At 50.1% G+C, this 23,384-nt stretch overlaps 12 protein-coding genes and 2 non-coding genes across 14 annotated transcripts; 10 read left to right on the forward strand and 4 right to left on the reverse strand.

Moving 5' to 3' along the window:
- Positions 1-288: 288 nt before the first annotated feature.
- Positions 289-1,257, forward strand: QC761_0062660 (uncharacterized protein; the record flags this gene model as incomplete). The annotated part of the gene is made up of 3 exons (XM_062872599.1): positions 289-561; positions 634-809; positions 854-1,257. Exons 1-3 carry the CDS (start codon positions 440-442, stop codon positions 1,255-1,257), a joined length of 702 nt encoding a protein of 233 aa, XP_062731917.1. The 5' UTR covers positions 289-439.
- Positions 1,258-1,434: 177 nt separating this feature from the next.
- On the forward strand, positions 1,435-2,260 carry QC761_0062670 (uncharacterized protein; the record flags this gene model as incomplete). The annotated part of the gene is made up of 3 exons (XM_062872600.1): positions 1,435-1,602; positions 1,661-1,843; positions 2,011-2,260. The coding sequence occupies 3 exons, from the start codon at positions 1,435-1,437 to the stop codon at positions 2,104-2,106; spliced, it is 447 nt and encodes a 148-aa protein (XP_062731918.1). The 3' UTR covers positions 2,107-2,260.
- Positions 2,261-2,426: 166 nt separating this feature from the next.
- Positions 2,427-3,778, reverse strand: QC761_700840 (uncharacterized protein). The gene is made up of 5 exons (XM_062881675.1): positions 3,443-3,778; positions 3,205-3,336; positions 3,020-3,150; positions 2,864-2,963; positions 2,427-2,792 (listed from the first exon to the last, which is right to left on the reverse strand). Exons 1-5 carry the CDS (start codon positions 3,708-3,710, stop codon positions 2,539-2,541), a joined length of 885 nt encoding a protein of 294 aa, XP_062731919.1. The 5' UTR covers positions 3,711-3,778; the 3' UTR covers positions 2,427-2,538.
- Positions 3,779-3,939: 161 nt separating this feature from the next.
- Positions 3,940-5,041, reverse strand: QC761_700835 (uncharacterized protein). The gene is made up of 3 exons (XM_062881674.1): positions 4,710-5,041; positions 4,429-4,650; positions 3,940-4,374 (listed from the first exon to the last, which is right to left on the reverse strand). Exons 1-2 carry the CDS (start codon positions 4,782-4,784, stop codon positions 4,540-4,542), a joined length of 186 nt encoding a protein of 61 aa, XP_062731920.1. The 5' UTR covers positions 4,785-5,041; the 3' UTR covers positions 3,940-4,374; positions 4,429-4,539.
- A 162-nt stretch (positions 5,042-5,203) lies between these two features.
- On the forward strand, positions 5,204-6,901 carry QC761_700830 (uncharacterized protein). Its single transcript, XM_062881673.1, has 4 exons — positions 5,204-5,772; positions 5,829-6,319; positions 6,409-6,713; positions 6,830-6,901. The coding sequence occupies exons 1-3, from the start codon at positions 5,541-5,543 to the stop codon at positions 6,613-6,615; spliced, it is 930 nt and encodes a 309-aa protein (XP_062731921.1). The 5' UTR covers positions 5,204-5,540; the 3' UTR covers positions 6,616-6,713; positions 6,830-6,901.
- Positions 6,688-8,243, reverse strand: QC761_700825 (uncharacterized protein). Its single transcript, XM_062881672.1, has 4 exons — positions 7,563-8,243; positions 7,377-7,499; positions 7,108-7,317; positions 6,688-7,043 (listed from the first exon to the last, which is right to left on the reverse strand). The coding sequence occupies exons 1-4, from the start codon at positions 7,897-7,899 to the stop codon at positions 6,853-6,855; spliced, it is 861 nt and encodes a 286-aa protein (XP_062731922.1). The 5' UTR covers positions 7,900-8,243; the 3' UTR covers positions 6,688-6,852.
- Positions 8,244-8,420: 177 nt separating this feature from the next.
- QC761_700820 (uncharacterized protein) lies at positions 8,421-10,267 on the forward strand. Its single transcript, XM_062881671.1, has 3 exons — positions 8,421-8,799; positions 8,899-9,640; positions 9,692-10,267. The coding sequence occupies exons 1-3, from the start codon at positions 8,707-8,709 to the stop codon at positions 10,183-10,185; spliced, it is 1,329 nt and encodes a 442-aa protein (XP_062731923.1). The 5' UTR covers positions 8,421-8,706; the 3' UTR covers positions 10,186-10,267.
- A 55-nt stretch (positions 10,268-10,322) lies between these two features.
- On the forward strand, positions 10,323-11,521 carry QC761_700810 (uncharacterized protein; the record flags this gene model as incomplete). Its single annotated transcript, XM_062881670.1, has 2 exons — positions 10,323-10,831; positions 10,897-11,521. The coding sequence occupies 2 exons, from the start codon at positions 10,323-10,325 to the stop codon at positions 11,519-11,521; spliced, it is 1,134 nt and encodes a 377-aa protein (XP_062731924.1).
- A 2,115-nt stretch (positions 11,522-13,636) lies between these two features.
- On the reverse strand, positions 13,637-15,230 carry QC761_401860 (uncharacterized protein). The gene is made up of 2 exons (XM_062878475.1): positions 14,848-15,230; positions 13,637-14,790 (listed from the first exon to the last, which is right to left on the reverse strand). The coding sequence occupies exons 1-2, from the start codon at positions 15,222-15,224 to the stop codon at positions 13,740-13,742; spliced, it is 1,428 nt and encodes a 475-aa protein (XP_062731925.1). The 5' UTR covers positions 15,225-15,230; the 3' UTR covers positions 13,637-13,739.
- Positions 15,231-15,553: 323 nt separating this feature from the next.
- Positions 15,554-16,768, forward strand: QC761_401870 (uncharacterized protein). Its single transcript, XM_062878476.1, has 2 exons — positions 15,554-16,524; positions 16,588-16,768. Exons 1-2 carry the CDS (start codon positions 15,807-15,809, stop codon positions 16,710-16,712), a joined length of 843 nt encoding a protein of 280 aa, XP_062731926.1. The 5' UTR covers positions 15,554-15,806; the 3' UTR covers positions 16,713-16,768.
- Positions 16,769-16,954: 186 nt separating this feature from the next.
- On the forward strand, positions 16,955-17,040 carry QC761_0062760. Its single transcript has one exon. It is a non-coding gene; the product is annotated as a tRNA-Asp (tRNA).
- Positions 17,041-17,160: 120 nt separating this feature from the next.
- QC761_0062770 lies at positions 17,161-17,247 on the forward strand. The gene has a single exon. It is a non-coding gene; the product is annotated as a tRNA-Arg (tRNA).
- A 259-nt stretch (positions 17,248-17,506) lies between these two features.
- QC761_401880 (uncharacterized protein) lies at positions 17,507-18,576 on the forward strand (the record flags this gene model as incomplete). Its single annotated transcript, XM_062878477.1, has 2 exons — positions 17,507-17,772; positions 17,834-18,576. Exons 1-2 carry the CDS (start codon positions 17,736-17,738, stop codon positions 18,574-18,576), a joined length of 780 nt encoding a protein of 259 aa, XP_062731927.1. The 5' UTR covers positions 17,507-17,735.
- Positions 18,577-19,330: 754 nt separating this feature from the next.
- Positions 19,331-23,384, forward strand: TRP2_2 (anthranilate synthase component 1; the record flags this gene model as incomplete). Its single annotated transcript, XM_062878478.1, has 4 exons — positions 19,331-19,497; positions 19,588-19,670; positions 19,733-22,131; positions 22,342-23,384. 3 exons carry the CDS (start codon positions 19,331-19,333, stop codon positions 21,205-21,207), a joined length of 1,725 nt encoding a protein of 574 aa, XP_062731928.1. The 3' UTR covers positions 21,208-22,131; positions 22,342-23,384.

Below are 23,384 nucleotides of genomic sequence, written 5' to 3' on the forward strand. Positions count from 1 at the left end.
CCCCGATGAAGAGATGCAAATCGTCAAGTGAGATTGCAGAGAATGGCCCTTTGAATCTCCGAAGGGACGGATTCGATAAGCGACTTGTCGGGGCCCATCGTGCGCCTCGCGTATGTTTATTTAACGCAAAGTCGAAGATTGGCCGTTACGAACCTTGACCGCTCGTCAGAGTTCTTGTACGAGACAGGGTCGGGGAGTTGAGGTTACATGAGGAGTACAGTATAAATCATGCTTTTAACGGCTTGTTTGCTGGTTGAACCAGCCGAAGTCAATTCGATACAGCCCTCCCTGGTTTCAACGCTCTGAACGAAGCCTAATCCCGGAACAGGAACGCGGCCAGGACCAAAAGGCATATGGTTCGCAATAATAGGTCGCAGAAAGCCATGGCATTGCTTGGCCAACACGAAGCCCCTTTTAAGGGACGGTTCAAATACTAGCAATGTGCCAGCTCATGATGGAGATCGCGTCTCTGAGTGCACACCACCAAAGTCTGGAATTTCCATCTCCCACTCAACGTGGCCATGAGGTGTTCTGGATGATGTATCGCGCTTTTTGCTATTGGTACGTCGTCGCGAGGAAGCAGCTCACTCTCCTCCTCGTTGTACCCATTACTAACACATTTCCGACAGTGAGCGTGGTTGCCAACTTTCTGCTTTTGCTCACTTGTGTCTCTCCCAACGTCAAAGACCTCGCCCTCTATCGCGTCAACGTCACCCGTCTGGCCAAGGACCTGCACAGTCAAGTGTTGGACAAAACAGAAGATACCTCGCCGAAAGATCTTCTTCACCCAAATTTACAACTAATTGGTTGTAGGGGATATCAGGCATCTGCGACGACTAACCCGACAAAGCAGTTTGTCGACGGAGGTTCTTGCCAACGCAAGATATCCTGACACTTGTCGAGCACTCCTTGACAAGCGGAACTGATGATGGCACCCAAGATGAAACCATCAGCAAGCTCTTGACGACATGGAACAGCACACTGACCCAACTCGACTCCCCTGAACAGCATGATAGGGCAGCAAAATTCGCTGCTATGACCAAAGCTGGCGTCACCATCATCATTGTCGTCATCATCTTGGATATCTTGCTGCTTGGTCCATCGCTTTGGTGGTCTTCGAGCAAAAAGCGTCTGCCCCGTGTTTTCTATCTCATCTCCGCTGTCTACGGGATGATAGCGATGGGGCGTGGATTGTGGTGGCGGTCGCGTTGCCTCATGGTTTTCACGTGGCGGTCATCGCAAAAGAAACTGTGGTGATGACCCTCATCATCATCCTGTTTGTCGGCGCCGGAATAAGGCTTGTTACAAGTCTCATTGGCTACTGGTTTTCCTGTTGGGACCCAGACAGTTCAGGTCCGTCGAGACTGCCAGAGTGGTCAAGGCGAGGGGGGAGTTGGGCAACGGCCGGTAGTGCGACGAAGTGTTAGATCCGAGATGACTCTTGCCAAGCAAGCTGTACGCCACGAGGAGAAAAGGGTCAGGTCGGAGACACCCGAGAGTGACCGAGTCGAGAACAAAGAGGGAAGCAGGTTGAGGCCGAGGAAACCACTTGGTGATCAAGGGACGTACAGCGAAAAGATTGGCTATCTTGGAGAGAAATGCGTATGTCCAGCCCCCAATCACTGTCCCCATTGCATGTCAACTGACCTGAGCGGCTCAGATATTTGACCTTTTTAGCCTGCACAACCTACCCAACTGGTCCGGTGAGACAAACTGGACCAGCAGTCTACGCAGCCTTCAAAATCTGTTTGAAGATTTCCCAATCCACCAAGAGAAGCACCACGCTGATTTCACCTATCACGACACAACGGGGGCAATGCGTGAAGCGCTCCGTCAAGAGGGGGTACGAGTCTCTCCCAGCTAGTCAAACAACACAAAGTATCACATAGAGGTCAAGACCACAGAGGGGAGATGTTGGGCACCGATGAAAGTGAGCGTCAATCAGACAAGGCTGGTAAGTGTCTACCTGGTTCCTCTCTCAGACCTTGTGATGTTGACAGTTTTCTGCAGTTGGAAAACTACGAGGGTGATGCGAACAATGTCTACATACTGGTCAGGGTGTTTGATATGCGAGAGCGTCATGGGGGGTTGAGGTGGTTTCCCTAGCCTCGGCGGAGGGAGAATTGAAGTTAAAAGTGCCGAAAGAGGGCTATTATGAGGTTACGACGAAGAATACCTACGTGTAAGGTAGTGGTGTTTTGTTGTTTGGCAGCAAGCACTGGACAAAATACCTGGCTGCATGCCATGGAAAAGTATAATGATTGTCAAACTACATCCTTTCAAAAGTAAATAGGCTTTAAAAGATAGCTGAAAGGCCTAAGGAGAGAGATGGAGGCGTATTGACTTTCGTTTGAGCCATGCTTTAGAATATCAAGTACGTTGACTTTCTTTTGCAGTCACATGGTATGCATCCATTCATGAAGGTCTCGCAAACAGAATCTGGGTATTTTATCACCGACTGAGGTTAAATCCATCAACCTAACACTGGCAACGAAGGCATTTGCTTCTGATCCTTCCCAAGCCGTGCAGCCTGAATATTCAAGGGATGTATGGGATGACATCATCTGTATCCCAAGGAGCAATATAGTCGGCAGGAAGCTCCTCATCAGGTGGCACCTGATGTGCCTCAGCCCATACACGAACTGCCTCATAATTTTTGCATTTGTGTCGGGTGTTGAAATCGGGGAATGCCTGAGGTTGCTTCGTATTTGGTTGATGAGTCCATACTTGCCCAAGCACCCCATTATCCACATTGCACATGAGCACTTGTCGAACGATATCTAAGCAATGTGCTAATAGAAACACAATACGTCTTAGTACTCTGAAAATATAGGATGAGGTGCACTAGTACAGGCCAACTTACTAAGGTGACTTTTGAAGATATTTTCTTCGATGTCAAACGCGTCATCGCCTATAGCCTTATAATAATTGTAGTTGAAGTAAAGGGACTTGCGAACCAAATTCTAAAACCCAAGTGCTTTGGTTAGATGCTGGTAACAAGTATCCAAACATAACGTACCAGGCAATGTAAGTGGTGTAGGCCCTCCACATTCACGAAGAAACCACCTCCATATTTTTTTGCTCGTTGAACGTGGTGCTTTGTGAGCCCGCTCGCAATCCCTTCATTCTCTGGGATGATGGAGGCTCTATCTATTTCCCTGTTAGCCTTGCGTAACCCATCTCCCATTAACAATAATAACTAACACTCAATACCCAAAGCCTCCCATGCCGCGTCCACTCTGGGCGACCCTTGGAGACGATATACCACTTCTTTCATAAATGAACCATTAAAGGACGTGATTGAGTACGCGTGATCAACTTCGTTAAGCACGGGCGCTAAGTTTAGTTCATTGCCATCAGTATACTTATCCAAGAGTCAAAAATTCATAACACGCAGCAGCAGCAGTTGAACTTCTTAATTTATACATGAAAGTTGACTTACAGTACTGCGACGTGCGCATCGCACATTGCCGGTCCAAATCCATCTCTATTCCTTGTTGGATTTGTTGGCTGACAATAGTGGCTATTGTTATGCCAAGAATCAAGCCTAGCAGAAAGAAAAGCGACTTGATGAATATTGATGGCAACAATGTTTGTTCTGGGGAACGACGTTTTCGGATCTTGGGGAGTAGCTCTGAATCATGATCCGAGTCGGAGTCTTCGCTTGTCCCTGCAAAGGAAATCTTGTCTTCGGACATACCTGAAGACATCGTGGTGGCGACGAGGCCAATGATGCTCGTGATTGGGTATATGGGAGCCAGATATGAGGAACGTTGGGACGGGTTAATTGAGGGAGAAAGAAAGCAGCTGGAAGGGAAGGGTAAGGTACCTGTATTATATGCTGAAGATCTTAGCCGGAACTTGGCAGCTTTTAGCCGCTCATTGTACTTCTTGATCTACCAAGTAGGAAACCAAAAGTAAGGTAGATATCTACAGGCAGGAAGTCAATAGAATATTTTTGTGTAGATTGATTAGGTACGCAGTTTTCTTCAGTGTTGTTTGCATCTAAGCACGAGAGACAGGACTCAATTCTGCATTCAGTGAATGCTAATTACTTTATGAACCACCTCGCTAGCTAGGTAGGTATTTCTGAGAGACATGTCTGAAGCTTTTAAAAGGAATGGATAGCTGTGCGCAAACACCGCAAATGTTACTCGAGTGAACACATGAACACCAAAAAATGAAAGTGCAACACGGGTAACTCATTGGCTCCTCAGACCTCCATGCGCCACATGTATCTCACATGCCAAAGAAGCGCTTGACCCCAACCACGCTCGTGTGTAGCCAAGAAGCTGAACTATCCATGGCCATAAGGTGTGCGCGGTATCCTCTTTCAAGGGAGGCAAGGTCGAGGTATCCGGGCCCCGACGGAAGCTGATTGAACGTCAGAAACAATGAGACTCAGGAGCCAAAACCACTATAGCATACCCAGTGATTCGGGCGCTCCCATTCGAACTTCTTTTTACCATAGGAATAGGAAGATACCCAGGCCGACCTAGTGGCCGAAGCGTCAACGGTCGGGGGAAGACCTGGTTGTCCCTAGTCGAACTTCTTTTTGCCATAGGAATAGGAAGATACCCAGGCCGACCTAGTGGCCGAAGCGTCGACGGTCGGGGGAAGACCTGGCTCTCGCGTGTCGATGTCAAGTTTCTGGCGGCAGAACGCTAGTAAACAGACTTTTCTTCAAAGACTGGATGCCGAATCATTACCTCAGAACTCATAGACGGAGCTATAGCCATGGAGGCTACGCCGGTGAAGGCGGTGGCAAAGATGAAGCCCCTCATTGTTGGGCAGCGTCGGTAGCAGTGCACAGTGAGAAGCAAGCAAGCACTTAGAAACAAAGAGAGGGAATCCTGTGTACCAAAATGGGCGTATATGTAATGGGAAAGCGAGTGTGAAGTTGAACGGCAACTTAACTGCCGACCGCAGTATCCCACAATGCAATACTATGTATGCAGGTAATGATGATGCGTGGGATAGGTAATATCAAGATGGTTTCGCTGCTTTGACTTAGCTACTTACTCATATCGCTAGAGCTAGGCAGTGACGATGTCAAACCCCCACCTGGTCAAGTAATATAAAGAGCAATAGTCTTGGCCCCTGCAATTCCTCTTATCATGCTGACCGCCTAAGGTCCGGTTCTTCGGGTATACCAGATGCTCGGGTTTGCCAAGTCTAACTTCCCTTTCCACGTACTGCCTCCCACCCCCTCTGGTCTCGGAACCTCCCATCTACTCCCCGTGCCGCCCTCCTTATGCCGTCCCTACTATAACTACCATGCTGATGCCTAAAGCCTGGTTATTCGGGTGTACCAGATGCTCGGGTTTGCCAAGTCCTCCCCTCCCTTTCCCCCTCCTCCATTTGCCCCTCCTCGTCCGGATCCTCGTCTCGCCCTTCCGTTTGCCACCCCTCCCATCCCATCCCGCCGCTTCCCCCAGCCAAGGCCCAGCCAGTACATCTCTACTCCCAATCCACGGATGCAAAGGGGCAAGAAATTTCCATGCGCCACGAGACAGTGAGAGATACCTCAAGGAGAAATCATGTTCCAAAGCAGACAGTATATTCGCCTCAGAAACATAGGCCCAGACAGCACGTCAGGCGACACGGCAACCCGAAATGGCTCTGCAACTCATCATCATAAACCTTTGCCACATTTTCTTCGCCGACCAGCCACAGCCACCATAGTATTTCTCGTCTCGATAGTTTTGAACTTCTTTTTGTTGGGAAAAGTCTTGCTCTCAAAAACTGCACGGGACCAGATATTGACTTACTGTAAGTGCTGCCTCACCTTACATGATTCAGCTATGGCTGATTAATGAATGGAATAGCTCCGGCTTTACCTGCCATTAGCCATGAACGGGTTGTTTTCTCCAGCGGTTTTGGTATTGAACAATCACCATTCCAGGGGCCACCTTCGGAGGAGAACAACAAGCTCTGGGCTGGTCTCTATGACTGTAAGTTGTGTGCTGAAAACGCTTTGCTTCCTGATGTTATGCTGAGAACTGGCTCGTTTAAAGTCGGGATCTCGAGGATTAGCGCAGACGAAGCCCGGCCAATGGACAACAAAACGCTCCCGATTCCAGGTCGAGAGGGTGGATATGTTGTCCAACTGAGTGTGTTCCATCAACTTCATTGTTTGGTAAGATTGTCCCGGCCTGCATTATTTTTGCATGGTCAACCAAAGAGTAACACAGAGCGTCATTCTCAGAATCTGATCCGGAAAGGCTTATATGGTGCTGTCGATATGACAAACGTGGACGAGCTGCTGGGCATAGAACATCTCGATCACTGTCTTGATATGCTCCGACAGAGCGTAATGGTACAGTCTCCCCACCACTTCCTATCTTGTCTTGAACAAAACATGTGATACTCAGCAGGCTAACAAGAGCTATTGCTAACCAAATATAGTGCAGCAGTGACATAACGCCAACAACATTTGCCCGTCAAACTTCCTCCTCTCCCATGAAGATTGTCGCCGAGGTCGTGCACACTTGTCGGAATTTTGCCAAGGTTCAGCAATGGGCATGGAATAGACGGCTGACAACGGAACTGGACAAAAATACGCTAGTCACCAACGATCCTCTAGGTTGGGGAACTTACATATATTCTCCTTGAACGGGGTTTGATTGCGAGCTTTGCTGTCTGTTGGTAGAAACAACACACGCGTTTCTAGTTCAAGTATCATATGTGCCAAGTTTTATTCCATTGCCTAGGTATTTCAATATCAATTGTCTCATCTATCTTTCTCATTGACTCCCCCTGATAGCCACCAGGCTGAAGTGAGGTAAATTTATTTGTCTGTGAACATGCCATTGGCTAAACTCGAAAGTGTTTGCTTGAACTCCTGAAACCTTAGTCTTCTGCATACTTACCAAGTTCAGAATCATGCTTCCATACCCACTCCGATATTTGCGAGAAATTTCTGCACATGTGGCTTGTCGAGACACGAGCTTCAGGTTGCTGATCGCCAAGATCAGTGTAGAACAAGAGACCGGTGCCACTGTTGCACATCAGCACCTGCCGTAGCAAGTCAATACAGTGATCTTGTGGTATTAGCGTAATGTACCTAACATTTGGATTGAGTTGCAGTGATTTTTGTTAACTTACCGACATGCTTCCACACAATCTCGGGGGGGTTTTGGAAAGTATCAACGTGTTTATAATAGTCTCTCCAAATGTACTTTCGAGTGATGTCCAAACAGTGGAGATGATGGAAAACCTCAACAGTGGCATAATAGTGATTGTTCACGCCCTTGGTGAGCTTTGTTGTCGGATCAAAATCCTGCAGAGTTTTGTTGTCGACAAGAATCATGGGATCTGTTTTGGATATATTGTTGGTCAACTTCAGTAAATAAACAACACCGTGAGATACATACGATCAACTAACTTGTTCCAAGCTTCATCGAGTTCTTTGCGCGGCTCCCCTTTATAAACGGAGGCAGCGAAAAGCTCAGCATCGAACTTCACGGGGCTGACCGTCGCTAATTGTTCCAAAGGGTCTTTGGCCTTGATTAGCATGGGTACATGTGTCGAAGTACGTAGAGCAGAAGCGGATTACTGACAACTCCCTATGAGCCTCGTTTGACGATCGCCATCGCACGACCCCAAGAACTGCGGCGAACGGAGGCCTGGCTGACGTAAAGCCCAGATATTGAGGAAGATTGCAGTGGAGAAAAGAAACACATGCAGATACACAATGCTGCTCCTCGATCGCTTAGATGAGGGCATCCCCTTATCAAACTCTTGTAGATGACAGTCGTCCATTCTCATTAATATCAAAATGATGTTGTCGATACTCGATACTGGACAGAAGCGAAGGTGGGATGGGACAATCCAAACATGTGCTGGGATCCGTCCTTGACTACCTCGGTGGGTACCTACGAGATTATGCACCATCATCTACCGACGTTGTCAACCACACGGCCTACACCCGCGGCGTGATAATATGAGCCCGCATTTTGCAATGCGTTGTCACCTGCAGGGTGTATTAACTGGTCATCTACCCTGCCGCTCGTCTGTGGGGGAACAGCACAACACCCCGAATCTCGTTCTTTTCTTGGCACCATGACCGCAACTCAGATGGTAACTACTCCATCAACAGGGACCGTCAAGGCCTGGAGAGCGACCTTGGTAGGCGCCAGACTCGTTAGATCGTGATATAATATAGCGAAAAAGGAGATGTAATGTATTTATTTGAAGGCGACGTTGTAGCCGGTGCATGAGGCCAAATTCGGACGGCGGGGCGCTCACTAAATTAGGATCGGACCAGCGCTGGTAATGGGACAATTTCCTAATCCAATAAATCCTGGCAATCAATTCAATTCTCCTAAAAAATTGGGGTTGATTGGATTATTGCATATGTACAGTACGAATGAGTCACCGGGGTGAGATATGGCCTAAGAGCGCCAATCTCTGTGTTCAGTAAATACGAGCACTGACAATTGTTGAGCTTTTCCGGTGTTTTCTGTGGTACGAGGCGGCCACCAGCCAACTCAAAAAAGCCCACTTCAGCCAGGTTTAGTCATCAAACAGTACGAATGAGTGGTTTTGATCTTGTACATACAGTGCACAAATACTGTGTGCACGTATCTGACCCTTGCAACGCGCCGACTCAATAGGCCAGTGCCAGTGCTCCAACTCCAAACATCGAACGAAAAGCAACAAAACGAAAAACACGCAATATTCTCAACGCAGCAATTCGCAAGCATGACGGCCCCTTCTCACAACGACGTCTACTACCAGGCGCGCCTTGACTACATTCGGGGACTTTTGGGAGATCACTTTGGTCTTTCTAACGAGGTAAGCACTTCACAAGGCTGCAATCGAACTCGACAATATGGAGAGTCCAAGGTGGAGTCCAGTCTCCACATACCTATCTAATAATTGGTGAAATCGCAGAACATAGCGGAGACCAAGATCACACCGATTCAATACGAAGCCGACTTCCCCTTCAAATACAACAACTTCGTATACCGCCTCGAGTTTCCCGTCGACATATCCAATGACGGTCTTGAGCTGCTGGGATGCGTCCCCATTCCTGCAGGTGCTAGGTCGTTTATAATGCGCCTCAGCAACGCTGATGCTGAGGGCATGTACCAAGAGACCCGCGTACAGAATGAAGTCGCTATCCTTACCCTCGCCTCGGCGGCTCTTCGCCACATCAAGCCCAACATCGTCCCCCGCGTCTTCGGCTGGGGTGGTGCTAGTCAAGGGCGTTTGGGCTGGATCTTGCAGGACTTGATGCCCGGAGTGCCGCTTGATAACGTGTTTAGCCCAACCGCGTCCCTGGAACAAAAAACCGCGGTTCTGAGGCAGATGGCGGCTATTCTGAAGGCACTACAAGACTATCCGCTTCCCAAGAGCATTCAGGGCTGGGGAGGGTTGACTTTTGACAGCAACGGTGCCATTGTCAGCGCGCCTATGCCTAGCGTCGGTGCCGGGCCATGGTCTTCCCTCGAAAATTCCTACCGAGGCCGACTCAAAGCCGCACTCGACAAGGCAGATAAAAACCCGTATCTAAAGGGATGGCGGCCGAACGGCATCAGAGACCGTGTCGATGATTTCATCGAGCGTGGCTTATCAGCACAATTCTCTGACCTGACATCTAGCCATGACAGGGCTATTATACACGCAGATTTCAGTAAGTCTTTTGTTCAATGTAACCTCCCTAGCGCTAACCTGAAGGTAAAAGCCTCGGACAATCTCCTCCACGACCCTGCGACAGGCCTAGTCACAGCGCTCCTCGACTACGACTTCAGCACTATTCTACACCCTGCCTACGAGTTCTTCCGCTCTTTTGGTCCCAACGGCGGTCGATTTACTGGCTGGATCGCCGACTCAGACCCAGAGGGACAAGAGTTGTTAGAACTTCGGAGAGCCAAGCTGACCGGAAAGTTTCCTTCACCTCTTCCAACACCTAGAGAGACTCCCAATGGTCCAGGGGTTGATTGGGAACTTGCGCAGGCGTGGGAGGATGAGCTGCAGAGAATAAATGTCAAGCGGCCTAGCACCATTCAGGGCATCGACAAACTTGCTGATGTCGACGAGCTCTTGGGATCCCTCACACCCTGGAGATTGATCAATACTGACTTTCTGAGGATGAATACGGATGAAGGCCAGAGAATGGCTTTGAGACGTATGGGTGAAGAGCAGCTTGTAGCCGTGTTGGATCATCTTAGGTTCTAGAAACAATTGATAGTACGTTACGGATCGTCTTAAGCGAGCCGGCGGAATTGACATGAATATTTGCTCCCCACCCCAGAAACCTATCACAGTACAAGTACCCCCCCCACCCCCCCCCGCATAGACGGAATGCCAAGAGGATGTCAGCTGAAACCACATTGCTCCCTCGTGGACTGGTGTTCATTCCTCCCCTCCATTCATGTACAACACCCTGTCCGCCTGTAGTTGCCCGCGCCCGTAACATCCGTTCCTTTCTTCATTTACATCGTTTTCCAAAAGCTTCCAAAATGTCATACGCGTACTCACAAGCGCCCCATACTCCAAAGCTCTCGGGGACACACGGGCCAACTGAACAATCCGAGGAGGTCAAACCCCACGACGTCACCACCATCTTGAATTACTTCAAAGATAATGACGATGACTCAGACACCATACAGAGGATGGTCGATAGCGGAGCAGAAACATACGCCAGTAAATTCGAGCCGCAAAAAAGCGTCATTCATGACATCCGTGGTAACGAGTCTCAATACACTTTAGATGTTCAGGGATTCCAAATCGTTAGTCATGATAGCAAGGAAAGGTGTTTTCTCGATGACGAGCATGTTCGAAACATCTACTACCCCGAAACAGAAGAACTGCTGAAGAAAGTGTAAGTCAACATTCTATATAGAGAAGTTTAGATAGATATATACTTATAGATGTCGGGTAAATCAGCACTGGGGCTTCCAAAGTCTTCATCTTTAACCACACCATCCGCGGCGGTCCTCTCAGCAAGGCCCACCGCCACCGCGGTCCTGTTCACCGAGTCCACATCGACGTATCATATGTCGGGGCCCACAGGCGCGTCTCTCATCATTTCCATGATAACGAAGCCAGGCTTGCTGCTCTGCTCAAAGGACGGTACCAAATCATCAATGTCTGGCGGCCTATCAAGACTATCTTGAAAGACCCTCTTTGTGTCGCAGACGCTGGCTCTGTTCCAGAATCAGACTTGGTTCCAATCAAATTGCTTTTTCCCCCAGATGTTGTGACGGCAACGAGGACGAGTGAACCGATTCATTCCGTGATGGGGGCAGCAGCAGGTCCGAAGCACAAGGTAGATAGTACGGATGGAGAGACATTTTCTGTGAGAGCGAATCCGGGGCACATGTGGTATTATCTGTATAGACAGGCGACCGACGAAGTGTTATTGATCAAGTGTTTTGACTCCAAGACGGACGGGAGCGTAGCTCGGAGGGCGCCGCATACGGCCTTTGTGAACAAGGAGCATGAGGATGAGCCTGAGAGGGAGAGTATTGAATTGAGAACGCTCGTGTTTTATTCGGATGACACTGAGTGAGAGTTGGGGGGAGGATAAGCCCGCAGGGGGAATAGGCTGAATACAAACTTTTTTACGTATTTAAACAGCTCCAAGAAGGCGAGGGCTCGAGTCCATCGGGTTATGGAGCGGGAAAATACACGCCAGATGTACAAACCAACACGCTCACACAACAAGGCTAATCGGCGGGATGACGGATGGACACTTAGTACATGTTCAAGAAGACAGTGTGCGTTCTATGCTTAATCTAAGATTCATTTCGATGTGACAGGTGTGATTAACCTCAAGTTTGCTCACCCTGCTCAGGGCCTTGCTCACCCAGCTCAGGGCCCCACCCAAGGCGATGGACTGTAGGTTAGCTCAGCATCTCGGATACAGGAAAGATGATGCCTTATCAACTTGATGTAGTGGTAGTCCCCTCAGTGGATGAGAGTGAGCTACAACCATTTGTCGCAGGTTGATCAAGTTTGGCCGCTGGCGGAAGACTAACCCCGGCGCCGATGAGGGTGAGACCGGGGTGAGAGGGAGTCCGTTAGATGCCCAAATGGACAAGTGACTGTAGTTAAATGTGGGAGTTTAGAGACTTGCTGGAGATTAACTTCGAAGTCTGAAGTGGCGTCGGTGAGTAGCATTTGCGGCTTAGGTAAGTTGGGCGTCAAAGAACTTGTCTTATGTGTCATAAAACATGAGTTAAATGCCTTACGCTGATGATGTGGCGTAAGACTTAAGCTTAGCGTTCAGAGCAAGCTTTTCATCAAATGGAAAGAGTCCTGAGTCTTGATAAATATCTCCCATCCACCAAAAGATAGCCTTTCCCGACACACCACACATACACAAACCCCCAAAGCAGCACTTCGACAAAGAAACCACCCTGGCAACGTCGAGCCAATCATGGCGCTGGAGGAACTGGAAGAGCGCGTCACGCTGGTAAACAATATCGAGAGGACGCTAATATGAACAAATTTTCCAAGGGTTGAAGGACCGGCGAAACCCAAAGACCATCTGCTAGACGAGACATTCATGATGTCAAATTGTCAACCCCCAGGTCCCAGGTTGCTGTCGGGGAAAGACCCACATTGGTGAGTTTGGCGAGGAGCAGGACGGTGAGGAGGGCTGTCCCGCATCACGTGAAGCTTCTGACAGCTGTGGTGCCCCACCAAACCGCCAAAGCAGGTCGAGATTTGAGGGGTGTCACACGGCAAAAGCCAACCACCCGCGACCACGACCAACAACACTGTCAATATCACCGTAAGGAGGGGTAACTGCAAGCTGTGAGCCTCTCGTCAAGAGTGAGGCAGGCAATCAGAGGCAAGGCGGGTATCAAAAGAATCCTATTGGCCCAGAGAGATATTGAAGCACTTGGCAGAGGCCTAAGGCACGAAGGCACGGACCAGTTGACAGGGAGATAAATACGCGTTCAGGATCACTGTATTACTCTGAGTTTTCCTTCATCAAGGAATTCGAGGCCATTGAAGATTATTACTGGAATTGAACTATTTGTTCCAAGCCCTGTATCACACAGCCCTTGTCACAAGGGGCGCACCGAAAGCTGGCTATGGAGGATTTGGAGGGGTCCTATCTACTTCGCCATCCTTGTCCTATCTCACACCCCCAACTGATTTCTCCGCCATCCCACTAGAGGTAGTTGTATCGTTCAAGAGTCTCTTGAAGGCTAGGTTAAAACGAAGAGACAAACGGTACTTAATAGACAAATAACGTATAAAAAGCTCGCAGTTTTTCATTATTTTTTCTCCTTCCGAGGGCAACGTTTAGATTAGAGAAGCAAGTTCGATTCAGTTTATGGTTTGTTTTATTATGCCTGAAGTTTTAAGAAGGGTTTCCATTATCTCAATTTAAAGCTAGTTAAAACAATCTATCGAACTTTATCCTTTATGACTTATCTGCATATACCCCCTCTATTTAATCCCATAATAAATAGACTTAATATCGAGAAGGGCAGATCTTAAAATAGATAGTAAGCATATAACGTACGTTATCAGTGAGTGAGGCATATCAGTGAGTGGGGCACTTTCGACGCGACGCGATATCTTATACTCAACAACCACTTTTCTCTACCGTTAAAGATGCCCTCTACTTCAAAAGAAAGCCAAATAATCTTGGCTCTCCAGGCTCTTTAAAATAACGAAAAGCTAAGCATACGGGCTGCGGCTAACGCCTATGGAGTCTCCCAGGCAACGCTAGGGCGCCGACGTACTAGTAAGTCTGCACGATACAATACTCAAGGTAAGACATACAAAAGGTTGCTAAGAAGACTCTGGTACAAGTACCACTTGGGCCTTGTAGCAAGCAAAACAGTGGCCAGTTGAGTAGACGCTGCATAAAAGATGTAGCACCAGTCTATCGTGCGCCACATGTACGCCGTCACCTCTGCAACCTCGTCTGAAGCACTCAAATACTTTGCAAATGACCCAGCACCCCAGATGGAGAGGAAAATTGCCAGCGGGATCTCCACGAGCATGGCCAGCCCAAACGATGTCAGGGCTGGCTTCACAACCCTGAATATCACAGGCTTAAATGCCACTTTTCCATGTCTGCGTGTCGTTGTCCCAATCTCTCGTCTCCACGCACCCCACCGGTGACCAACAAAGGCGAGAGCTGTGGCTTCCAGAGACTGAACTGACACCGTGACAAGACCCCATAGAATGGTATTGAACACGCCCCAAGCAGTGGCGTAGGTAGACCCCATGGACACAATATTACTTACCAACCAGAGGTAGAGCGCATTTCTAACGGCAGACTCAATAAGCGTGAGAATGCCTGGACGGATGAGAACAGCCAGTGCCCTCACGCTTGGCGCTATCCTTTCCTGCGCCTTGTATTGCGGCCAGCTGGTCCTCCAGAGAAAATAGACCAAGCCACAAATCGCGGCAGCCATGTTGCACGCCAGCTGAATGCCGGCCTGCATGTTCACGGTCGGTGTGTGGCTGCCAACGTGAAAAGTTGAAATGAGGATAAGGTCCAAAATGATGTTAATGCCAAACTTGGCACTGCTGATGACCAACGGAACATCGGGCTTGTCTAGGGCGCGCGTGGCAGATGCAACAGCTGTCTCGAGAGCCGAGCTGAGGGCAGAAAAGGCGCTGATACGGATGTACGTGAGGCTGGCGCCTCGAACTTCGATTGGAACGAAGCCCTTGGCAAAGGTGGAGGCACCACCGAGGAGGGCGAGACTCATGATCAGGCCGAGAATAGTCTGGAAGAGGATGAGGGTGTGCGAGAGTGAGAGTCGGGCGGCAAGAGAGCGAGAAGATTTGTCCCCAATGATGACCCTTGAGGTATGTTAGCATTCAGTTCCCAGGCAGAAGGGAATAAAAGGGCAAAGGTACCAAGCAGCTCGCGGTAGCCCTTCATTGAGCACCTCGGCAAGAACTCCAATGTATGTATACACATCGGTTGTGACAACCATGCTGCGGTCGATGTTGGCGACCCATAGTTTGGAAAGTGTGCCGTAAAGAGCAGGAAGAATGAACGAGGCTGTGTTGAAAACCAGTGCACCAACGTAAAAACTTCGAAAGTCGTTCTGAAGCAACGATTCATCTTGAGGATGGCGGCCGTCGTCACTGTCTTCGCGGTTGTTGTCCGAGGGCGAGGCCCGATTTTCTTGGGCTACCATTCTGTAACCCAGTCGATTCCGGAGATGGTGGAGAAGGGATGACATGGCCCAGTTGAAGTGGCGAACACCTTCCTTCTGATAAGTTTCCATCTGTAGAGGAAAGGTGCGCCATCGAGCGGGGTATGCTGCAGGCTGTTGAATTTCAGGTTAGGCAACGAGCACAGTGCCAAAAGTCGACCAGCAGACAGTCTCGGACGCGGTAGGCCTCAAGACATCATGGGATCATTTCGACTCCATGGCATTGCTTGCATTGGTCGCTTCTCAATATATGTCCTGAAGGGGATTAGTCACACTGAAGAAGGGTACCCAACTACACAAAAGGCTTAGGATGATACCTATCAAAGACGTTTTCTGCATAGCTGAAAGTTGGTTGGTTTACCCTCTCTTGACGGTATCAACTGACATTTGGGATGCTATGAAACATATTAATAGATTTGAGACGTTTTAGTAGAGATGAATGTCATCCATTATTTTTAGTTGGGTGATGCTTTGTTATCAAAGTAATTCTGAAGAACAATACCATCTCAAACCCAAGTTCTTGACTTGGCGGAAACTTGAACTGCTGTAGCGAGAGCAGGAGCAACGGGAGCAACTGAAAGGTCAGCGACTCTCCACACGTGATGCCGTCTCATAAAGAACGATTGCTCTTGATACGGCGCACCTTCCTCTAAAATGAGAACTCCACCAAAGATACGGCCGTCTCGCTTCTCCACGGGTTTGGTACTATGGATCTTGAAAGGTGCCCACGGGTCATCGCGGCCGCAAATCCTGCCTTGGCCAGTTGGTATATATACGTCTTCAACGATCCTTCTCTCTCTCAGCCCATCATCGCTTTGCAACCCAACAACCGTCTTCCCAAGGCTCACCATGTATCTCGCGACCACCCTCGCCCTGCTCCTCAGCAGCATCAGCACTGTGACCGCCAGCCGGTCCTGGGTCGCAACTGCGCAAGACTACGGCAATGCCACTTTCGTCACCGGCGTTGATGATGTCTCGGAGCAATTCAAGATTCAATGGGTCGAAGGCGGCAACCCCTCCGATGTCATCATTGGCCACATCCCCGGCGGCGGCCTTGAGGCTAGGGATGACAAGATGTCTACTGTCACGGTCGAGACGATATTCGTTGTGGACACGGCTACCAGCTACTCCTCCACAGCCACCACCATAGTCAGCACCCTCGTGGGTGAGTCCCCGAGCCCGGCCGGGGCCACCCAAGCACCCAACACCGTTCCCAAATGGGCTCTAGACGTGTTCACGCAAGGTGACACCTGGTGTCCCCGTGGTGTCTACTCCACCATCTCGCTCCTCCGGTACGGGACATTCTGTCTCAAGACGCCAGCCGGCACCACCAGCGCAAGAATTCCACAAGGCATGATGGGCGGATGCAGCAGTAAGTTTGCCTTGTATTCCCCGCAAGAGAATATCTTTCCAGTTGACTGACCATCATATGCAGCTACCTTATTCCAAGACGAGAACTGTTCCGTTGGCCCCATTCACATCGAGAACGAAGAGATGTGTATGCGGTTGCGCGGTAGCAGCGGTGTTGTCGAGCTCAAGTCATTTGTCGTTGCTTGCTAGATAGCAAGGGAAGTGATGCAAATCAAGGATCATAAAATGGTTCCTGGAAGATAGACATGGATAGCAGTAGAGAATCCAGCCCACTTCATTCATGGCGTTTTTGTCGATTCGTGCCCAGTATTTTATTACCCAAGTGTTAAGTCAGCCCACAACAAGTTGTTTAATCGCAAGGTAACTCAAGACCTTGTCAACAAAACGTGAAGTAAAAAGGAAAGTGTTTTTTCAGCAAAAGAACATGTGGACTCTCCCGCCGGGAATTGAACCCGGGTCTCGAGCGTTGACGTCTGAAGATGACAAGCTCACATACTGACCACTATACTACGGAAGACTTACAGATGTTGTCACCTGTCGTAGCTGTGTGAGGTGCCGGAAGCTGGGCCAAAGACGTCTCGGCTTGTGGGCGTTGCGTGGAAAAGAAAGATAAGGGTGGAGGCAAGAGGTGCAAAAACGATCCGCCCAGGGGTCGAACCTGGAACCTCCTGATTATTTGATTGGGTAATCGTAGTCAGACGCGCTGCCATTACGCCAGCGGACCTTAAACTTGGATGCATCGGTAGTCGGAGTGCGGCCTTATGATAGGAAATGAAAGCTCGGTGAAGCTGAAAATAGATGTCAAAAACATCTTGAATGAACATGCCAAAAAAGGACATATTTTTCATGAACAGTTACAAAAGCGCATTTTTGTGGGGCCGGACTTTGGCGGACTTTGCGTTGTGTAACAAGACACAAGTGCTTCGCTGACAACTACCGCCCAGTATGGCTTGGCGCACCCTTTTCTCTGTCCCCATGAAGACGCAACAAATGACATCGATCGCATGTTTCCAGAATGTCTCAATCATGGAAATTAAGACTAAGGCCGGTAATCCCGCTCTCTGATGGGATCACGATGATCGTTGATGGATGAGAGTTGTGTATAAAAGGGGCCTTGGTCTCGTGAAATCTTGTGTGGTATGAACTCGACATCATCACACACCGAGCACTTCACCAGTATCTCTCAGCGACTCTCATCAACTCAAACTCAAAATGGCCTCCACCGACAAGACCATCGTTCTCATCACCGGTTAGTCCCCCTCTATCACTGTCCCCTTTTTGAACTTTGCCAAACTAACCCAGCAAAACAGGCGCCAACAGCGGCATCGGTCTCGAAACCATCGTCACCATCTCCAAGTCCTCCCCTAATTACCACCTCCTCCTCGCCGCCCGCTCCCTCGACAAAGGCAACGCCGCCCTCACCAAAATCCAAGCCGAGCACGGCGCTGCTCTCCTATCCCCCGTCTCAGTCGTCAAGTTGGACGTCACCTCCCTCCCCACTATCGAAACCACCGCATCATACATCGAATCCACCTTTGGCCGCCTCGACGTCCTGATCCAAAACGCGGGTGTCATCGTCTACCGCCCTTGCTCCACCCTCGAAAACCTCCGCGAGACGTTTGAAACAAACACCTTTGGCCCGAAGGTCCTGACGGAGGCAATGCTGCCGCTACTGAAAAAATCGAGGAACGCGCGCGTGATTTATGTGAGCTCGGTGCAGGGGAGTATCACTTTCAAGCTGGACCCGGAGTACGAGTACAAACACACGAGGGGGATCGAGTACAGGATGAGCAAGGCTGCGCTGAATATGCTGGCGGCTTGCGACCGGTATGACTTTCGGGAGTGGGGCGGGAGGGTGACTGCTTTTAATCCTGGGTTTTGCGTGACCAACTTGACTGGGGAGGAGGGCAGGAAGCAGAGGGTGGAGGCGGGGGCTAGGTCGGCGGAGGATCCGGCAAGGGCTTTGCTTGAGGTGTTGGAGGGGAAGAGGGACGGGGATGCGTGGGAGGAGAATGGGATGTTGGATTTGGATGGGGGGGTTATTCCTTGGTGATTGAGCGAGTAGGCGGCTGGGATTCTTTTGTGGTGAGGCTAGAATTGGCAGTGGGCGAAGCTTGCCTGGTTGGGTAATGGTTGTTGTGGAGGGTCTCCTTTGAGTGCTTTCTGAGTTTACAAATTGCTTAGAAGTTCATTTTTCGAATGGTACCTAGTGCAAAGAGAAAGCTCCGCATTGAGGGAGTAATCTGAGGCGTGTGACATGCAAGTGAAGGTAGGTGCCATTACAGATGAGACATGAATTTTCTTTACTTTTCAGGAAGTGAGAAGTTAACTGCTCTGTGAAAGAAGTCAAGTATTGAAGATACGGAAAAAGGCAGCTGTAACAATTGCATTTTTTTCTCCTCCGGCGGGGAGAAACAGCGGACAATTGTTAAGCTTGTTGACGTTGATGAGAAACCAAAACTCTCCATTGGTGCAAATGAGCTCCGATGGCACTGACTTATGCAGCTAAACATAATGTTATGCTGGGGTGTGCTGTAGGGTTTGGGTTAGACGTGCTCTCTTTGAAGAACCCCACCATCAATATGAGCCCACCATGAGTCACCGAAGTCGGATGGTGGGGGCGGGCGGTGAGCAGCCAAAATCTCAATCTGGCCAGCTTTGTCCACTGCTGCTTGGCTCTTGGTGACAACGGTCGAGGGTCCATTGCTGCCAGTCACTGACACCCCCTGGTTCGCTGGAGATTCTCTTGTACTAGGATTCGATATTGATATCTCACTCAAGATCACCAACCACCTGCCCAATTCTCGATGGCTTCCACCGCGAAGCTCGATATCCGGCCATCCGCCGAAGAGGCCCGCTCTGTTTTTGAGCAGGCCCGCCAAGCCAGTCCACGGCCAACCCTCCTTCCCGTTTGCTACTCAGTTCCCTCGGACCTGCTGACGCCATCTGCCATCTACCTCAAGCTCTCCAACGGGTACGTGATGCATGCGAACGATTGAGTGGAGCTATGTCAATTGAGTCGGTTGGAATAAGTCATTGAACCAGTTCTGATATGACAACACAGTGCCACTGCTGAGTATTCATTCCTTCTCGAGAGCGCCACCGGTAGCACTGGGACGATTGGCCGTTATAGTTTTATCGGTGCCAGTGAGTTTGAGCCGGCTACAAGGTGACACTTTGCCATATTTAACTTCTGACACGATCGATAGATCCCAGAAAAGTGCTGGCCACCGGCCCCGGATATGAAGATGTCGGCGACCCCCTCCGTGCTCTTGAGAGTACTCTCGGTCAGGACCGTGTTCTCAGCATCCCATCACTGAGACTCCCCAGTCTGACCGGAGGTGCTGTCGGGTACTTGTCCTATGACTGCATCAGGTACTTTGAGCCCAAGACGGCCAGAGCTCTCAAGGACAACCTACAGATCCCCGAGGCGCTCTTTATGCTTTTTGACACCATCGTCGCCTTTGACCACTTTTACCAGACCGTTACCATTGTGACTCACATGAGACTACCAGAAACCGTCGGGGATGAGTTCCAAGCTGCCTACGACGAGGCCGCTGCCACAATCAAGTCCACTCTGGACCTTATTCAACAGAACGAGATTCCTCTTCCACCCGCGACACCCAGCAAGCCGGCCTCGGAGCAGCAATATTCATCAAACGTTGGCCGTCATGGCTATGAGACCTTTGTCACTGAGCTCAAAAAGCACATCATCAAAGGCGACATCATTCAGGCTGTCCCATCACAACGCTTTTCCCGAAGCACCAGCCTGCATCCATTCAACATCTATCGCACATTGCGGTCCCTGAACCCATCCCCATACCTCTTCTTCCTGTCTTGCTCCGACTTCCACATTATCGGCGCTTCACCAGAATGTCTTATGAAGACAGACGGCTACGCTGACCTTCCTGAAGACGAAAGATTTGGCTACTCTGCACAAGACGCCCTTTCTCGCCCGAAGATTGTCAACCATGCCATCGCGGGCACCATCAAGCGCGGCGCCAACCCGGCCGAGGATGATGAACTTGCCGCCATTCTCCAAAACAGCACCAAGGATCGCGCCGAACACGTCATGCTTGTTGATTTGGCCCGCAACGACGTCAACCGCGTTTGCCACCCCTCTACTGTCAAGGTTGACCGCCTCATGCGCATTGACCGTTTCTCTCATGTTCAGCATCTGACGTCAGAGGTATCGGGATTGCTGAGGCCAGAATGCACACGCTGGGATGCCATGCGCAGCATCTTCCCCGCTGGCACTGTCTCTGGCGCTCCCAAGATCAAGGCTATGGAGCTGATCTACGACTTGGAGAAGGAGAAGAGAGGCATTTACGCCGGCGCTACCGGATGGTTCGCCTACGATGTAGTCCGTTCCCTGGGAGAGGGCAACGGGTTTAAGCTGGATGAGGGGCAGATGGATACTTGCATTGCCATCCGTACCATGCTTGTCAAGAAGGGTGTCGCCTACCTCCAGGCCGGTGGCGGTATTGTCTTTGACAGCGAAAAGACCGAGGAGTGGATGGAAACCATGAACAAGCTGGCGGCCAACCTCAGGTGTATCGAGCAGGCTGAGAAGTACTATGGTGATGGGGCCGGCACGAAGTCGGTTCAGGACATCATCGACGACGAGAGGAGAAAGGGAGATGAGTATTACTCCAGCCTTCAAACCACCAGCGCTGGGGCTTAAGTATTAAACAGTCTAAAGAGGTAGACAAGAATGATCACGATACTGCCTTCTCACCTGTAACATCAGGACCTCGCTACTTGTTACTCATAAAACGTGACACCACCTCGCCGCCACAGAAATACTTGGCATCACTTTTGCAGACTCGCTTTAGTTGAACCCCCCGTTTTGCACGCCTGATCATCCTGCCGATAGGAAAGCAACTCCATCCCCTCGCTCTCCTCCAAGCCGTAAAGTGTTTCTGTGTCGTCGTCACACACACGGGCCCCTCCTCCCCGTCTTCCGCCAACTCCCGAGTGCCTCTCTGCTCCTCCTCATCATGTGCATTTCTTGTTCGGCCCGAACATTTGTTCCAATCGATCCCCATACACGTCTGACCCTCGCCGAAGCAATTTCTGGCGATGGTTGCAGCGCCCATGAAAAACAGACAAAGAAACAACAGGACAGGCCAGAGTAAGATTAGGACGAGGACGACGAGGCAGGTTAGACACCAGAGGCAACCGTCTTTTTTGAGGAGGGGGAACGACGAGATGATTTCGCGGTGGGCGGTGGGGAGGGCGAAGAGGAGGAAGAAGGTGAGGATGTAGTAGAGGAAGGTGAGGATTGAGAGCCAGGGGATAGTATTAGTGTTGGTGATGTGGGTGGGTTGCATTTTGTTGTACCGTATGGAGAGGTGGTTGTGTAGAGAAGGATGGTGAGGTTGGGGAGGGGGGAGGGGGAAAGTTGGGTGTATGGTTTTATTTGGTGAACTAGCCAAGAGGATCGTCCTGAGGATTCGGTGAACACGCGCCGGAGAGAGCGATGAATACGAATGGGAGGTACCAAGCTGGATGCAGGGTCGATCAGAGCAACACAGCCAGGTTGTGCCGTAGTTATTATGCGAGTTCTTTCTTGGCTCAGTCCGACATGTTTCCGTGCTGTAGGTAGGTGTCACGGCGCTGGTGACCATGCTGGTTTTACTCAGGTACTGGCCTTGCTCCACATTCCGAACCTGGCAAGTGGAGCTGCTCCGTGGTGGTTGTTATTCTGGGCTGCAGGGCAATTACTCTTCCTTTTTACTTCTGTAGATCGAAATCCTATGAATCAGCCGTTATTTGCTTGAGCCCTGCCTTGCGTAACTCGCTGCCCTCACAGTAGGCTAGGTGGGCGAAGAGGGCGAATAGGGTGAAGAATGCGTGAACTCAAGATCACAGACTGCCTGGGTATCTTCTCCATTGAAACCATAGAGTGTTTCTGCATCATCGTCAGGCACCGCCCCCGTCCCGTCATCTAGCAGATGGCTCCTCTGTTCCTCCTCATCATAACTTTATGGATCCCGCTTTTTTCGTTTCAAATATCCGCTCAGGTCAAATCCGATGCAAGTCTGTCCCTCGGCGAAGCAATAGTTCATGATCGTTTCCCACTTGGTGCTCAATAGAAGGACAGTCAAATACACCGACCACAGGTACAACGCAAGGACGGTCATTGGCCAGGAGAGAAGCCAAAGGCAGCCGTCTTTCTCGACGAAGGGGACCCACATGATGATTTATTTCTGGGCAGTGGGAACCCCAATAGCGAAGAATGAGACGGTGGTTATGAATGAGTAGGAGATTGTAATGAGCAAAACCCAGGGAGGGCCGTCAAGCATTGTGGTTGTTGATTGGGTAGGGGTAGTTGATAAATGGTGTTGTATTCCAAAAAGTGCTGGGGTTAGGAGATGAGGTTGGGGAAGCAATTGGGCTGTATTATTTTTTGGATGGGATGTGCTCAAGAAGTACCTTTTTCCCATTGGGGGCCAGGCTTGAACACGTGCTAGGTGAAAAAGCCCAGAGCGATGGATACAAGAGAGGTGGTGTTGCTGAGGGAGGGTGGTCCGAGCGCTGATGCCCACCGAGCTGGATGCGCTGTCGGTCAGAGCAACACAGCCCTGTTGTGCCCAGCCGTGGGTATTAATGAGGCTCTAGAGCAAAACTGCCATCATACAGGTTCCAGTCAGTCGCCAAGGTGGGATCCATCATCCACGGTAACGTTGTAGGGTTCATCCAGATACGCCTGACTCGGTAGCGAAAGCCCGAGGCGTAGACATCGCGAAGTATCCCGTCAGCATTCGGTGATGCTGACATCCATATTGCACGCTTGGTAGGGCTCGATACCGAAATGGCAAAGACTTGGCTTCCATGATCCCGTGGCTGGTGTTTGTT

The sequence above is a fragment of the Podospora bellae-mahoneyi genome, chromosome 4 (assembly GCF_035222275.1).
Source record: "Podospora bellae-mahoneyi strain CBS 112042 chromosome 4, whole genome shotgun sequence".
In the NCBI taxonomy this organism is placed as follows: domain Eukaryota; kingdom Fungi; phylum Ascomycota; class Sordariomycetes; order Sordariales; family Podosporaceae; genus Podospora; species Podospora bellae-mahoneyi.

Bases quoted from the DNA above. Each gene is read 5' to 3' on its own strand.
- QC761_700840 (XM_062881675.1), bottom strand. From the start codon at position 3,710: ATGTCTTCAGGTATGTCCGAAGACAAGATTTCCTTTGCAGGGACAAGC. The intron at 2,964-3,019 runs GTACGTTATGTT...CTTGGGTTTTAG, and splicing joins TACACCACTTACATTGCCTG to AATTTGGTTCGCAAGTCCCT. The intron at 2,793-2,863 runs GTAAGTTGGCCT...TGTTTCTATTAG, and splicing joins TATCTTCAAAAGTCACCTTA to CACATTGCTTAGATATCGTT.
- QC761_700835 (XM_062881674.1), bottom strand. From the start codon at position 4,784: ATGAGGGGCTTCATCTTTGCCACCGCCTTCACCGGCGTAGCCTCCATG. The intron at 4,651-4,709 runs GTAATGATTCGG...TTCTGCCGCCAG, and splicing joins CTCCGTCTATGAGTTCTGAG to AAACTTGACATCGACACGCG.
- QC761_700830 (XM_062881673.1), top strand. From the start codon at position 5,541: ATGTTCCAAAGCAGACAGTATATTCGCCTCAGAAACATAGGCCCAGAC. The intron at 5,773-5,828 runs GTAAGTGCTGCC...TGAATGGAATAG, and splicing joins GGACCAGATATTGACTTACT to CTCCGGCTTTACCTGCCATT. The intron at 6,320-6,408 runs GTACAGTCTCCC...AACCAAATATAG, and splicing joins TGCTCCGACAGAGCGTAATG to TGCAGCAGTGACATAACGCC.
- QC761_700825 (XM_062881672.1), bottom strand. From the start codon at position 7,899: ATGATGGTGCATAATCTCGTAGGTACCCACCGAGGTAGTCAAGGACGG. The intron at 7,500-7,562 runs GTCAGTAATCCG...TCAAGGCCAAAG, and splicing joins AACGAGGCTCATAGGGAGTT to ACCCTTTGGAACAATTAGCG. The intron at 7,318-7,376 runs GTATGTATCTCA...TATCCAAAACAG, and splicing joins TTGGAACAAGTTAGTTGATC to ATCCCATGATTCTTGTCGAC.
- QC761_700820 (XM_062881671.1), top strand. From the start codon at position 8,707: ATGACGGCCCCTTCTCACAACGACGTCTACTACCAGGCGCGCCTTGAC. The intron at 8,800-8,898 runs GTAAGCACTTCA...GTGAAATCGCAG, and splicing joins ACTTTGGTCTTTCTAACGAG to AACATAGCGGAGACCAAGAT. The intron at 9,641-9,691 runs GTAAGTCTTTTG...TGAAGGTAAAAG, and splicing joins TATTATACACGCAGATTTCA to CCTCGGACAATCTCCTCCAC.
- QC761_401860 (XM_062878475.1), bottom strand. From the start codon at position 15,224: ATGGAAACTTATCAGAAGGAAGGTGTTCGCCACTTCAACTGGGCCATG. The intron at 14,791-14,847 runs GTACCTTTGCCC...ACATACCTCAAG, and splicing joins GGGCTACCGCGAGCTGCTTG to GGTCATCATTGGGGACAAAT.
- QC761_401870 (XM_062878476.1), top strand. From the start codon at position 15,807: ATGAGAACTCCACCAAAGATACGGCCGTCTCGCTTCTCCACGGGTTTG. The intron at 16,525-16,587 runs GTAAGTTTGCCT...CATCATATGCAG, and splicing joins CATGATGGGCGGATGCAGCA to CTACCTTATTCCAAGACGAG.